The 15,824-nt window shown below is 42.8% G+C and overlaps 1 protein-coding gene across 5 annotated transcripts in view; it reads left to right on the plus strand.

The window, feature by feature from the left end:
* The window catches only part of OBSCN (obscurin, cytoskeletal calmodulin and titin-interacting RhoGEF), a 196,057-nt gene that overhangs the window by 79,517 nt on the left and 100,716 nt on the right, over positions 1–15,824 (plus strand). For all 5 annotated transcript variants that reach the window (XM_059917953.1, XM_059917957.1, XM_059917955.1 and 2 more), the window contains exons 22-24: positions 2,625–2,900; positions 6,498–6,773; positions 13,985–14,260. In XM_059917953.1, coding sequence (XP_059773936.1) covers positions 2,625–2,900; positions 6,498–6,773; positions 13,985–14,260 — 828 coding nt within the window. The remainder of the gene's footprint in view (positions 1–2,624; positions 2,901–6,497; positions 6,774–13,984; positions 14,261–15,824) is intronic.

Below are 15,824 nucleotides of genomic sequence, written 5' to 3' on the forward strand. Positions count from 1 at the left end.
TAGGATGATTCATGGGTGTGTATAGATATCCCAGATCCCACGGGGCATTTCTGTAAAATGTGGCCTTCGGAGAATATTGGAGAGTGTTCTAAGATAAAAGCTTTGAAAAGTTGTGAAGTTTGACTCAATCCTGGGCAACTGTATGAAAACTGACAGAAGAAGATATAGAAAACTCAAAGAGTTGTATGACTTGTCAATCAGTAGGACCAGTAATGAAAAATCTTCCCAGGAACTACCTTGTAGTTCTCTGGTAGAGTCTACAAAATATCCTGGAAAACTGTTATTCCATGCTTGTGGAGATGGTCTTAGAGATAGAAAAAGGTGGTACACTCCATAATTCTCTTTAAGTTCAGAACATAATATCGATGCATATCAGAATCGCAGAAGAAAGGAAGGAAAGATGAATGAAATTCCAGACGTATGTATTGCGAATGTCACAGCCAAAATCATAAAAGAAATGTCAGCAACAGGAATTCAGCCGTGCCTCTACGGGGTGGAGACCAGTGATGAGAGTCGTAGTCCAGGATTGCACGTTGTGTTCAAGGTTGGCAAAGTCAATAGATATAAAGCTTGGCATTAAGAGATTGAACGCAAAAGTATGTGGCCCTCTGAACGAGTAGAGAATCAAATGGTAGATGCAACTTGATCGTCTGAGGTCCAAGCAAAAAGTGTTATAAAACTCAGCACCAGTTCCTGCCACATAATTCTTATCCTAGTGTACAAAAGTGTTCTTTTTGTAACGTTATAATAAAATTCCTCCAACAACAACAGCAACAACAAGGGCAGCATCCCACTGAACGTGTCCCTGGAAATCTTTGATGTGAGGGAGAATGCTGTACAGTGGGCCACTGTCACCACTGAGTGGAGTGAGGAGGAGCATAAAATCCCTGGCAAAGGGTTTAGAAAAACTCAAGGTAGAATTTGCTGGTGATGTGATTATCAACTCAGACAATCCGATGGATGAATTATTAGGCTGTGTACGATTGTTGAGTAAGACTAGGGTGTAAGAGAATCAACATGCAGAAGACATTTCCACAGCTAAGTCCTGGCGAGAAACGCTTGGAAAGTGAACCTTTTTTGAAAGAGTTAAAATGGCACAATTGTATCATGTTTCTAATTCCAGGTCTGATCAAAGTTGCTATGAGACTATGTGGGGAAATTATTACACATTGTTGAGAGAGAGTCAGAGGTTTCAATCGATGGACAGTAATCTGAGGAGAAAAATCAAAGATGTTGATTAACAATGAAAATCGAAGGAAATTTGTGTTTTGGGTGGTCGGATGGTAGACTAGCAGGCAGATTCCAAAGGCAAGGTACAGCCAATATGCTATTTGCTTGAAGAAGCACGGTGGGAGCACTTCCTGTGAGCCATTGTCAAGAATTATCGTGAGGCTATATAGTTTTCAAGGTAAGGGGATCCCAGTGCGGCTATACTTACCGCGTCAGAGGAACGTAGTAGTGAGGTCAGAAAGAGCTCCTTGCAGCAATGGTTTCCTGCACCACCACGGACAAATCCCCCCTCCTGCCCCCTTCCCAGCCCCCTCCCCTCCGCCACAATTTCATCTGTTACTGTGCTGTCTCTTCGAGAAGTCAAGGAGGGATATTGCCTTCATAAATAGTGCTTGGACCACTTACCCATAGGGAAAAATTAAAGTGTACTGACAATTCACACCACACACAAAAGTATACTCGTGGTGGGTTAGAAACCTCAGTGTTAAAAGGTACAAAGCAAACAAGAGTCCGGCGATACCGTGGTTTCTTTAAAGACCGAAGGTAAAGGAAGTTTTCTTAAATGGAACACAAATGCTCCAAACTGAAAGGGCTGAAATGGACATTGGTGACACTCTTGAAGGTAAAAACTTTGATTCATCGGAGGACTCGATCACACAGTGAAAGTGCGAGTCCCTCAGTTGGGAATAACCTTGAAAGCTAGCAATCTGTCCTTCTGTAGTCTTTCAATGCATAAAGAGTGCCTAGAGATGAATGGAGAGAAGAGAGAGCCTACTATGGGTGAGTGGGCAAAAATTTGCATAGTGTCACTAGGAAGAACAAAAGAGCAATGGGGACCCCAGTCGTAAGGGAAAAGGTGCTCAGCTTCTTTATTCCTCAGACAATGGAAAAGAAAGCCACGGGGAGGTGCCAGCACGCCCTCCAGCTTGTCACAAGTTGACCATACTAAGTGTAGGCCAGGGCACCGAGCCTCAGTGATTTGCCTGGACTGCAGGTGCAAAGTTCCCTGCTTAGGCATATGGAGAAGACTGTGGCCCCATCTGGGAAGGTTTGGGAACACTAGGGTGTGACCCTGCAGATGCCATGAGCAGGGGAGAAGTCTCTTCCAAAAGCGCACCCTCCCCCAGCCCCCCCCCCCACCCCCCGGACCAGCTCACGCGGACCCGGGTGCGAATGCATCACTTGTGTTACTTGTCGCTGAGAAAGGCAGGGGGACGTCTGCAGGGCACACGCCTGGTGCAGAGCCTGGAGAAATTTCCAGCTTGGCCCCCGCCTCACCTCCGCACCCTTCGCACCCGCCTGGCCCTCGGCTCCCCACTCAGGTCTCCTTTGCCCGGGGCTGCCTTCCTGACTGAGATGGTGTCCTTGACCCGTGTATCCCTCCCTGTCCCCAGAGCCCAAGGTGGTGTTTGCCAAGGAGCAGCCGGCACGCAGTGAAGTGCAGGCCGTGGCGGGGGCCAGTGCCACGCTGAGCTGCGAGGTGGCCCAGGCCCAGACGGAGGTGACGTGGTACAAGGACGGAAAGAAGCTGAGTTCGAGCTCGAAAGTGCGTGTGGAAGCCAGGGGCCGAGGGCGGCGGCTGGTGGTGCAGCAGTTGGGCAAGGCAGATGCCGGGGAGTACAGCTGCGAGGCCGGGGGCCAGAGCGTCTCCTTCCACCTGGATGTCACAGGTCAGTCCTGGAGGAGGATACTAAGCTAGCCTATTTGGAGGTGACGAGGGGACTGTCTTGCGGCCTCCACAGACTGGTGTTCACTCTCCTGTAGCCTCCCAGTCTTCCACGTCCCACGTTTATAGCCATTTTTGCCTGGGGGAGGTTGGATGGAGAGGGTGGGCGTGGAAGGCAGAGGGGCCATTTGTGTCCAGCTGTTTCCATGTGGTAAGGCTCAGTCACAGTGTCTCAGCACCTACCCAGAGCCTTCCTGTTGTTCCTGGTATCGGGACCCTGGCTCTCCCTGATGCGTGGCGTCTGAGGTAGGCCTGGGGATATGTGACTTTCCTCCCATGGTACGTCTTTCCTGACATCTACCACATGGCTCCTGCCGGGTCTCAGTTTGCCAGATGGGGTTTCAATGTCATTGATGGTGGATTAGTTGAGATATTGGCCACACAGTCCTGCTTGGAATTTTCTTAGGAGTGAACTTTGGATGATCAGATTGGAGGTGTCTGGGATGCCGTTCCTCCAATTTCCTGGATAAGGAAGCTCCGGTTGCCTGTAGGTAGCAGAAGATAGGCCCAAGTTTTGTTGTCACGATCTTGCAAAGGGAGAAGGAAAGGAGGATTGGAACAGAGTCACCTGTGCTATTTAGGGTGATCTTCTTAAAGGCAATAGGATTTTGCCTTTGTCTTCAAACAGTTTGGACGCTGCAGGTCACTATTCCCTGTGGCATCAAATTGATGAATTTAGGAACAGAAAGGAAAAAGTCACTTCTGCCCCATCAGTCTGCTTTGCTAATGAGCAGTTAGTGTAGTAGCAGCAGACTCTTACTGGCAAAGCAGTCTTTATTTCGTTGCATTTTCCTAAAGGTTAGTGAGTGTCTCTGCCTCGTGGCTGGAACATAAGGCAGTCTAAGAACTCAGGTTACTCGTCTTCTGTGGAGAGAGCCTTAATGCTGAGTAGGGGTGGGCTCCCATTCCACATTGACTCCTAGGTGCCAACCCATAACTGTTTGAGACGGTGCGAGCATAGGATGATTCATGGGTGTGTATAGATATCCCAGATCCCACGGGGCATTTCTGTAAAATGTGGCCTTCGGAGAATATTGGAGAGTGTTCTAAGATAAAAGCTTTGAAAAGTTGTGAAGTTTGACTCAATCCTGGGCAACTGTATGAAAACTGACAGAAGAAGATATAGAAAACTCAAAGAGTTGTATGACTTGTCAATCAGTAGGACCAGTAATGAAAAATCTTCCCAGGAACTACCTTGTAGTTCTCTGGTAGAGTCTACAAAATATCCTGGAAAACTGTTATTCCATGCTTGTGGAGATGGTCTTAGAGATAGAAAAAGGTGGTACACTCCATAATTCTCTTTAAGTTCAGAACATAATATCGATGCATATCAGAATCGCAGAAGAAAGGAAGGAAGGATGAATGAAATTCCAGACGTATGTATTGCGAATGTCACAGCCAAAATCATAAAAGAAATGTCAGCAACAGGAATTCAGCCGTGCCTCCACGGGGTGGAGACCAGTGATGAGAGTCGTAGTCCAGGATTGCACGTTGTGTTCAAGGTTGGCAAAGTCAATAGATATAAAGCTTGGCATTAAGAGATTGAACGCAAAAGTATGTGGCCCTCTGAACGAGTAGAGAATCAAATGGTAGATGCAACTTGATCGTCTGAGGTCCAAGCAAAAAGTGTTATAAAACTCAGCACCAGTTCCTGCCAGATAATTCTTATCCTAGTGTACAAAAGTGTTCTTTTTGTAACGTTATAATAAAATTCCTCCAACAACAACAACAGCAACAACAAGAGCAGCATCCCACTGAACGTGTCCCTGGAAATCTTTGATGTGAGGGAGAATGCTGTACAGTGGGCCACTGTCACCACTGAGTGGAGTGAGGAGGAGCATAAAATCCCTGGCAAAGGGTTTAGAAAAACTCAAGGTAGAATTTGCTGATGATGATGTGATTACCAACTCAGGCAATCCGATGGATGAATTATTAGGCTGTGTACGATTCTTGAGTAAGATTAGGGTGGAAGAGAATCAACATGCAGAAGACATTTCCACAGCTAAGTCCTGGCGAGAAACGCTTGGAAAGTGAACCTTTTTTGAAAGAGTTAAGATGGCACAATTGTATCATGTTTCTAATTCCAGGTCTGATAAAAGTTGCTATGAGACTATGTGGGGAAATTATTACACATTCTTAAGAGAGAGTCAGCGGTTTCATTCGATGGACAGTAATCTGAGGAGAAAAATCAAAGATGTTGATTAACAATGAAAATCGAAGGAAATTTGTGTTTTGGGTGGTCGGATGGTAGACTAGCAGGCAGATTCCAAAGGCAAGGTACAGCCAATATGCTATTTGCTTGAAGAAGCACGGTGGGAGCACTTCTTGTGAGCCATTGTCAAGTATTATCGTGAGCCTATATAGTTTTCAAGATAAGGGGATCCCAGTTCGGCTATATTTACCGCATCAGAGGAATGTAGTAGTGAGGTCAGAAAGAGCTCCTTGCAGCAATGGTTTCCTGCACCACCACGGAAAATCCCCCCTCCTGTCCCCCTCCCAGCCCCCTCCCCTCCGCCACAATTTCATCTGTTACTGTTCTGTCTCTTCGAGAAGTCGAGGAGGGATGTTGTCTTCATAAATAGTGCTTGGACCACTTACCCATAGGGAAAAATTAAAGTGTACTGAAAATTCACACCACACACAAAAGTATACTCGTGGTGGGTTAGAAACCTCAGTGTTAAAAGGTACAAAGCAAAAAAGAGTCCGGCGATACCGTGGTTTCTTTAAAGACCGAAGGTAAAGGAAGTTTTCTTAAATGGAATACAAATGCTTCAGACTCAGAGCGCTGAAATGGACATCGGTGACAGTATTGACGGGAAAATCTTTGATTCATGGGATGACTCGATCTCACAGTGAAAGTGCGAGTCCCACAGTTGGGAATAACCATGAAAGCTAGCAATCTGTCCTTCTGTAGTATTTCAATGCATAAAAATTGCCTAGAGCTGAATGGAGAGAAGAGAGAGCCTACTATGGGTGAGTGGGCAAAAATGTGAATAATGTCACCAGGAAGAACAAAAGAGCAATGGGGACCCCAGTTGTATGGGAAAAGGTGCTCAGCTTCTTTATTCCTCAGACAATGGGAAAGAAAGCCACGGGGAAGTGCCAGCCCACCCCCCTGATTTGCACAAGTTGACCATACTAGGTGTAGGCCAGGGCAACGATCCTCAGTGACTTGCCTGGACTGCAGGTGCAAAGTTCCCTGCTTAGGCATATGGAGAAGACTGTGGCCCCATCTGGGAAGGTTTGGGAACACTTGCGTGTGACCCCGCAGATGCCATGAGCAGGGGAGAAGTTTCTTCCAAAAGCGGACCCGGGGGAGAATGCATCACTTGTGTTACCTGTCACTGAGAAAAGCAGGGGGACTTCCGCAGGCCACATGGCTGGTTTAGAGCCTGGAGAAGTTTCCAGCTTGGCCCCCGCCTCACCTCCGCACCCCTCACACCCGCCTGGCCCTCGGCTCCCCACTCAGGTCTCCTTTGCCCGGGGCTGCCTTCCTGACTGAGATGGTGTCCTTGACCCGTGTATCCCTCCCTGTCCCCAGAGCCCAAGGTGGTGTTTGCCAAGGAGCAGCCGGCACGCAGTGAAGTGCAGGCCGTGGCGGGGGCCAGTGCCACGCTGAGCTGCGAGGTGGCCCAGGCCCAGACGGAGGTGACGTGGTACAAGGACGGAAAGAAGCTGAGTTCGAGCTCGAAAGTGCGTGTGGAAGCCACGGGCCGAGGGCGGCGGCTGGTGGTGCAGCAGGCGGGCAAGGCAGATGCCGGGGAGTACAGCTGCGAGGCCGGGGGCCAGAGCGTCTCCTTCCACCTGGATGTCACAGGTCAGTCCTGGAGGAGGATACTAAGCTAGCCTATTTGGAGGTGACGAGGGGACTGTCTTGCGGCCTCCACAGACTGGTGTTCACTCTCCTGTAGCCTCCCAGTCTTCCACGTCCCACGTTTATAGCCATTTTTGCCTGGGGGAGGTTGGATGGAGAGGGTGGGCGTGGAAGGAAGAGGGGCCATTTGTGTCCACCTGTTTCCATGTGGTACAGCCTCGTCACCGTGTCTTAGCACCTGCCCAGAACCTTCCTGTTTTTCCTGGTTTTGGGACCCTGGCATCCCTGGTTCGTGGCGTCTCAGGTCGACCTGCGGATATATGACTTTCCTCCCATCGTATATCTTTCCTGACACCTACCACATGCCCTCATCTGTCAGCTCATGCCGGGTCTCAGTTTGTCAGATGAGGTTTCAACTTCCTTGTTCCCGGATTCGTGGAGATACTGGTCACACCGTCCCGCTTGGAATTATCTTAAGAGTGAACCTTTGACCATCAGATTTCAGGTTCCTGGGATGCCCTTCCTTCCTTTTCCTGGATAGGGAAGCTCCGGTTGCCTGTAGGTAGCAAAAGATAAGCCCAAGTTTTGTTATCACTACCTTGCAAAGGGAGAAAGAAAGGAGGAATGGTATAGAGTCACCTGTGCTATCTAGGGTGATCTTCTTAAATGCAATAGGATTTTGTCTTTTTCTTCAAACTGTTTGGATGCTGCGGGTCGGTATTCTCCGTGGCCTTATTTTGATGAATTTAGGAATGGAAAGGAAAAAGTTGCTTCTGCCCCGTGACTGTGCTTTGCTAATGAGGAGTTAGTGTACTAGCAGCAGCCTCTGCCGGGCAAAACAGTCTTTATTTTGTTGTATTTTCCTAAAGGTTAGTGAGTATCTTTGCCTCGTGGCTGGAAGAATGAGCAGTCTAAGAAATCAGGTTTCTCATCTTGTGTGAAGAGAGCCTTAATGCTGAGTTGGGATGGGCTGCTATCCCACATTGAGTACTAGGTGCCAACCCATTACTGTTTGAGACCGTGCGAGCATAGGATGATTTATGGGTGTGTATAGATACCGTAGATCCCACTGGGCATTTCTGTAAAATGTGGCATTTGGAGAATATTAGAGAGTGTTCTAAAATAAAAGCTCTGAAAAGTTGTGAAGTTTGACTAAATCCTGGCCAGCTGTATGGAAACTGACAGAAGAAGATACAGAAAACTCAAAGAGTTGTATGACTTGTCAATCAGTAGGAAAAATAGTGAAAAATTTTCTCAAGAACTATCTCATAGTTCTCTGGTACACTCTACAAAATGTCCTGAAAAACTATTATTCCATGCTTGTGGAGATGGTCTTAGAGACAGAAGGAGGAGATGCACTCCATAACTTTTTTTATGCACAGAATATAACATAGATACCAGAACCACACAAGAAAGGCAGGAAGAATGAGTGAAATTCCAGATGTATCTATTGTGATTATCAAAGCCCAAATCATAAATTAAATGTTAGTAAAAGGAATTCAGTCATGTATGTAGGGGGTAGAGATCAGTTATGAAAGTCATATTGCAGGATTGCACCTTGGGTTGAATGTTGGCAACGTTAATAGATACAAGGCTTGACATTAACAGACTGAATGCAAAAAATGTGATCATCTCAATGAGCACAGAATCAAATGGTTGATTAAATTTAAACGTCCTATATCGAGGCAAAAATTTGGTAAAATGGACCATCAGTTCCTTCCATAATATTTTAGCAAACTGTATAAAAGTGTTCTTTTTTTAATATTATAAAATACATATACAATAGCAGCAACAGCAACATCCCTGTTAATGGGTATCTGGAAACCCTGATGTGAGTGACAGTACACATAGGCCACTCTAACCACTGAGTCAAGTATGAAGGATCATAAAATCACTGGCAAAAGTTTTCATGAATCTAAAGTTGGAATATGCTGATGATGTGATTATCAATTCAGAGAACCCCAGAAATAATTTTTAGACTGTGTACGATTCTTGAGTAGGATTAGTGTTTAAAGAAATCAATATGCAGAAAACATTTCTACATCTAAGTTCATGGAAACATGGATTGTTGGGTGTATCCTGGAGGGAGAGAGGCAGTTCTTTTATATCATGGGTTGTTTTCCATGTGATAATCCTTAGTCACATTTTCCTAGCTTGTTCAGACTCCATTGGTGGTCTTTGGTGTCTGTTACTCTGGGTCTACCTGTTGCATAGGGCTGAGGTAGATGAGATATCTGTCCCCTGGGGTTTTTGTGGCAGGTCATCTATATCTTTAGCAAGAACACTTGAGGGTTCCTGTTAGTAAGAGATGTTTCAATTCATTGAAGCAGAATAAGGTAAAATGTTGGCCACACAATAATACTTGGAATTATTTCATGGCTGAATTTTGTGTTATAAAGTTTTAGGTGTCCTGGGACAGCAATTTTCACATTGATAAGTAAGCTCTCTGAACACAGATGTAGCAAAATATAGATCCATATTTTGTTGCAAGGTGTGTACAAAATTCACAAAGAACAGAGGATTACAAATTGATCAGTTCCTAGAAAACTATGACAAAACTCACACAATGGAAAATAGACAAGTTGTACAGCCGACAATCTTTTTTTTTTTAACATCTTTACTGGAGTATAATTGCTTTACAATGGTGTGTTAGTTTCTGATTCATAACAAAGTGAATCCACTATACATATACATATATCCCCATATCTCCTCCCTCTTGCGTCTCCCTCCCACCCTCCCTATCCCACCCCTCTAGGTGGTCACAAAGCACCGAGCTGATCTCCCTGTGCTATGCGGCTGCTTCCCACTATTTTACATCTGGTAATGTATATATGACCATGCCACTCTCTCACTTCGTCCCAGCTTACCCTTCCCCCTCCCCATGTCCTCAAGTCCATTCTCTATGTCTGCGTCTTTATTCCTGTCCTGCCCCTAGGTTCTTCAGAACCATTTTTTTCTTTTTTTAGATTCCATATATATGTGTTAGCATATGGTATTTGTTTTTCTCTTTCTGACTACTTCACTCTGTATGACAGACTCCAGGTCCATCCACCTCACTACAAATAACTCAATTTCGTTTCTTTTTATGGCTGAGGAATATTCCATTGTATATATGTGCCACATCTTCTTTATCCATTCATCTGTCAATGGACACTTAGGTTGTTTCCATGTCCTGGCTATTGTAAATAGAGCTGCAATGAACATTGTAGTACATGACTCTTTTTGAATTATGGTTTTCTCAGAGTTTATACCCAGTAGTGGGATTGCTGGGTCATATGGTAGTTCTATTTTTAGTTTTTTAAGGGACCTCCATACTGTTCTCCATAGTGGCTGTATCAATTGACATTCCCACCAACAGTGCAAGAGGGTTCTCTTTTCTCCACACCCTCTCCAGCATTCATTGTTTATAGATTTTTTGATGATGGCCATTCTGACTGGTTTGAGGTGATACCTCATTGTAGTTTTGATTTGCATTTCTCTAATGATTAGTGATGTTGAGCATCCTTTCATGTGTTTGTTGGCAATCTGTATATCTTCTTTGGAGAAATGTCCATTTAGGTCTTCTGCCCATTTTTGGATTGGGTTGTTTGTTTTTCGCATATTGAGCTGCATGAACTGCTTGTATATTTTGGAGATTAATCCTTTGTCAGTTGCTTCATTTGCAAATATTTTCTCCCATTCTGAGGGTTGTGTTTTCGTCTTGTTTATGGTTTCCTTTGCTCTGAAAAAGCTTCTAAGTTTCATTAGGTCCCATTTGTTTATTTTTGTTTTTATTTCCATTTCTCTAGGAGGTGGGTCGAAAAGGATCTTGTTGTGATTTATGTTATAGAGTGTTCTGCCTCTGTTTTCCTCTAAGAGTTTGATAGTGTCTGGCCTTACATTTAGGTCTTTAATCCATTTTGAGTTTATTTTTGTGTATGGTGTTAGGGAGTGTTCTAATTTCATTCTTTTACATGTAGTTGTCCAGTTTTCCCAACACCACTTATTGAAGAGGCTGTCTTTTCTCCATCATATATTCTTGCCTCCTTTATTAAAGATAAGGTGACCCTATGTGTGTGGGTTTATCTCTGTGCTTTCTATCCTGTTCCATTGATCTATATTTCTGTTTTTGTGTCAGTACCATACTGTCTTGATTACTGTAGCTTTGTTGTATAGTCTGAAGTCTGGGAGCCTGATTCCTCCAGCTCCGTTTTTCTTTCTCAAGATTGCTTTGGCTATTCGCGGTCCTTTATGTTTCTATACAAATTGTGAAATTTTTTGTTCTACTTCTGTGAAAAATGCCATTGGTAGTTTGATAGGGATTACATTGAATCTGTAGATTGCTTTGGGTAGTATAGTCATTTTCTCAATGTTGAATCTTCCAGTCCAAGAACATGGTCTATCTCTCCATCTGTTTGTATTACCTTTAATTTCTTTCATTGGTGTCTTATAGTTTTCTGCATAGAGGTCTTTTGTCTCCTTAGGTAGGTTTATTCCGAGGTATTTTATTCTTTTTGTTGCAATGATAAATGCGAGTGTTTCCTTAATTTCTCTTTCAGATTTTTCATCATTAGTGTATAGGAATGCAAGAGATTTCTGTGCATTAATTTTGTATCCTGCTACTTTACCAAAGTCATTGATCAGGTCTAGTAGTTTTCTGGTAGCATCTTTAGGATTCTCTATGTATAGTATCATGTCATCTGCAAACAGTGACAGCTTTACTTCTTCTTTTCCGATTTGGATTCCTTTTATTTCTTTTTCTTCTCTGATTGCTGTGGCTAACACTTCCAAAACTATGTTGAATAATAGTGGTGAGAGTGGGCAACCTTGTCTTGTCTCTGATCTTAGAGGAAATGGTTTCAGTTTTTAACCATTGAGAACGATGTTGGCTGTGGGTTTGTCATATATGGCCTTTATTATGTTGAGGTAAGTTCCCTCTATGCCTACTTTCTGGAGGGTTTTTATTATAAATGGGTGTTGAATTTTGTCAAAAGCTTTATCTGCCAGCCGATAGTGTTTTAAATAAATGGAACCATAATAAATAATCTCACAGCAGAAATCTAAGCCCACTCATTCTACTGTTAAATTGTGCTGAGTATTCTGGAATGCAATTATTCCATGTTCATACAGATTCTTCTGTAGTATTGAAATATGGAATACACTCTCTAATTCATTTTATGTGTAGAACATATCATTGATACCAAAATCTGACAAGGTAAATATGAAGAAGTAACACAGTTTAATCTATTGATGATATCAAGGCTAATATCTTCAACAAAATAGTAGCAAACTGAATTCAACAGGTTATCAAGAGGAAAATACACTCTGAGAACAGTCATATTGCAGGAGTGCAAGGTTTATCTAATGCAAGGAACAGTAGAAAATGTATAGAAAGATTGACATCAAGAAAATAAAAGAAAAATGATACTACTTCCCCAATAAATGGAGATTAAAAATACTCAATGAAATATAACATCATATATCCAGGAGAAATACTTGATAAAATTTAGCATCAATTCCTGCCATAAAATTCTTACCAAAGTATAAATAAAAGGTTCTTCTTTCATTTAATAATTGGTAGTATAGAGAAAACTAGCTAACGTCACACATAAAATGAAACCTTGAAAGCATTGCCTTTGAAGTAGGGAACAAGACAAGGAAACCAACTTTCACCACTGTAATGCTACATTTATAGCACAGTAAGGAGGGAAATTGGAACACACAGATGATATGATTATCAGTTTAGAAAATCTAGAAACATTAATTACTACACTTAGTAAGAGAGTTGGGAAACATTACCACATACAAAAATAATATACAGAAAACAGTTCTATATCTATATACCAGAAACAAGAAACTAGAAAATGAAATTTTCAAAGAGTTACAATAACATTAGATGGGTCATTTTACCAGTTCCAAGTCTAAGAAAGAATCTTGAGACACTTTGTGGGAGAAATGATTAGATATTATAGAGAGGCAGGCAAAAGATACAAATAAATGGATATGAATCTATGAAAGACCTAGAAGTGTTCAATTCCCATTAAACCCCAAATAATAGTTCTTTTGGGTGTGAGAATATTGACAAGTTGATTGCAAAAGCCAGTCAAAGAACAGAATGAGGACATTTGCTCTCACCTAAATCAAGACTTTCATTTTATGTTACAGCAGTTTGGGCAAGTGGGTCTCAGTGCAGAGGTAGATAAATAGCCCAAGGGAATGGAATGGTGAGTTCGCGCTGAGGTGGAGAGAAAGGAGGGTCTTTTCATAAATGGTACTAAGACCATTAACTATATGGAAAAATAAAATAACACTGGAATCTACCTCCTAGCACACAAAGAACCAACTCCAGGCAGGTTAGAGACCTCAGTGTGAAAGGTAAAACAAGCTTTTATCAGATAATAGAGGTTATTTAATGACCTCAGGATAATGAATGATTTTTAAACAGAACATAAATGCAGAAACCACAAAGGACAAATTGATATCAAATTGATATATTTGCCTGTAACAGACTTAATTAAATAACTTAATTTCACCAGAAACATCATAAAGGAATGAAAAGGTAGAGCACAAAAATGGGGAGGATAGATAAACACACATAAGCATCAACACTCTCTAGCATTTATTTATATAAAGAGCTCCTAAATGAATATGGAAAAGACAGACAATGCTAATTTTGAAAATTGTGGAAAACTTGAACAGTGACACCACAGAAGAGTAAACCACAGAATGACCAAAAAATTCATAAAGATTCTTCACTTTGTGAATCATCAGGACCATGCAATAGACAGCCACAGATGGTGTAACTTCACTCCCACCAGGTTGCCAACAGTTGACAATACTGAGAGTAAGCAAGAGGGTGGAGCCTCAGGAACTCTCATTCACTGCAGATGAGAACATGCCCTGCACAATTGTATGGGAAAGACTCTGGCCTCATCTAGGAAGGCTGAGGAATGCATGACTCTACGGTTCCTCTCCTAGAGGATTTGTGCAGGGGAGAAGTCTTTCCCAGCTTCTCACTGGAACAGCCTACATAGATCAGGAGAATGTAGAAATAAATTGTGTCACTTGTTGCTGAGAAGGTGGTGGAGCTTCTCTAGGTCACACAGCTGGTGCAAAGCCTGGAGAAGTTTCCTGTCTTCCTGCCTTCCTGCCTTCGTCTTTAGTCGATCTTTCCACAGTGCTGCATCTTGACTTAGATGGTATCTTTGACCCTATTCATCCCTCCCTTCCCCCAGAGCCCATGGTGGTGTTTGCCAAGGAGCAGCCAACACGCAGTGAAGTGCAGGCCATGGCGGGAGCCAGTGCCACGCTGAGTTGCGAGATGGCCCAGGCCCAGACGGAGGTGATGTGGTACAAGGATGGGAAGAAGCTGAGTGCGAGCTCGAAAGTGCGTGTGGAGGCCAAGGGCTGCACCCGGCAGCTGGTGGTGCAGCAGGCAGGGAAGGTGGATGCTGGAGAGTACAGCTGTGAAGCCAGGGGCCAGAGGGTTTCCTTCCACCTGGATGTCACAGGTCAGTTATTTGGTAGGGATGCTAAATTAGCCCTTTTTGGAGATGATGTGACTGGCTTATAGCCATGACAGACCCAGTGGTCTTTCCATCACATTTAATCTCTTTACATCTCCCATCTTCCCACCTCCCACTTTCATGCTTGTGCCTGATCCCAGGGACACTGGATGGGAAGGGTGGGTATGGAAGGAAGAGGGGCCCCTCTTGTGCACCATGAGTGGTGTTTCCATGTTGTAATGTTCCAGGTGATCTTTGGTGTCCAGGACCCTGGCTCCATCTCACCCTTGGGGTCTCAAGTAGACCAGATGTCTCTCACCTCAGGATATGTGAATGTACTTTTGGATGTTCTAGCAGCATCCAGATTCCCTCATCCAGCACCATATGAGGATTCACCCTAATCAGAGACGTTTGTATTTCTTTGAACCTGATAAGGGGAAGTTTCAGGCACATAATCATACTTGGCATTACCTCAAGTCTGAATTTTGGATCAGCAAAGTTTTAGTTGTTTTGGGACACTCTTCCTTCCTTGTACATGGTTGTAGAAGTTATGTATGTACCCAAATGTTGGAAAATATAGGTTCCTGTTCTGTTGCAATGTCTGTGCAAAGTAAACCAAGAGAAGAGGGTTGGTAGATATATGCCTTTGATATGCACCTCTGAGATATGGCACATTCATCTGAAAGCAAATTTTGGTTTCCTTTTCTCTTTCAATTAGTATATTCTGTGTCAGTATTTCCTTTGGAGTTTGATGTATAAATTTAGAAATGGAGAGTAGTAAGGAGCTTTTCTTACACCAGCATGCTTTGTTAAAGATGAGGTATGGTAGTAGCAGCCACTGACTGGTAAAGCGGTATTTATTTCATATCATTTCCTAATGACTCTTGTGTGTGTCTGTACCTTCTGGGCTGGTTCACAGAGGTGTCTGCGAATTAACTTTAGTTTCCTCTTGTTAAGAGAGGTTAACCTCAAATAGAGATGGGCTGTGGTCCTGCATTGACTCCTAAGTGCCACCACATAACAGTTTGATATCGTATTAGTATATAATGATTCATAGGTGTATATAGATACCAAGAAACCCACTATGAATCATTTGACATTATTATAATAAAACACGATATTATTTCACACAAGTAAATTTGAAAGTTTTGAAATAGTGGCCAATTCTTAGAAAACTATACCAAAACTTACACAAGAAGAAATTAACAACTTGAACAGTCTAATAACCTTTTAACTAAAGGGAAACATAATAAAAGAATCTTCTCATAGAACAAGATTAAGCTCAGTGGCTCTACTGGCAATTTATATAAAATATTCTGGAAAGAAATTATTCCACATTCTTTGAGATTCTTTAAGAGAATGGAAAAGGGATATACATATATATATGTATATATGGAGATATACATATATATGGATATATAGAGATATGTGTGTATATATATATATGCTCTTTAACTCATTTTATGTAGCTAGCATATAGCATCGATACCAAAATCTGACAAAGAAAGTATAAAGAATTGAAATTACAGGCCAATCTTTTATGGATGTCAATATCAAAATCCTATACAAA

Source organism: Balaenoptera ricei, chromosome 3 (genome assembly GCF_028023285.1).
Source record: "Balaenoptera ricei isolate mBalRic1 chromosome 3, mBalRic1.hap2, whole genome shotgun sequence".
Classification (NCBI taxonomy): domain Eukaryota; kingdom Metazoa; phylum Chordata; class Mammalia; order Artiodactyla; family Balaenopteridae; genus Balaenoptera; species Balaenoptera ricei.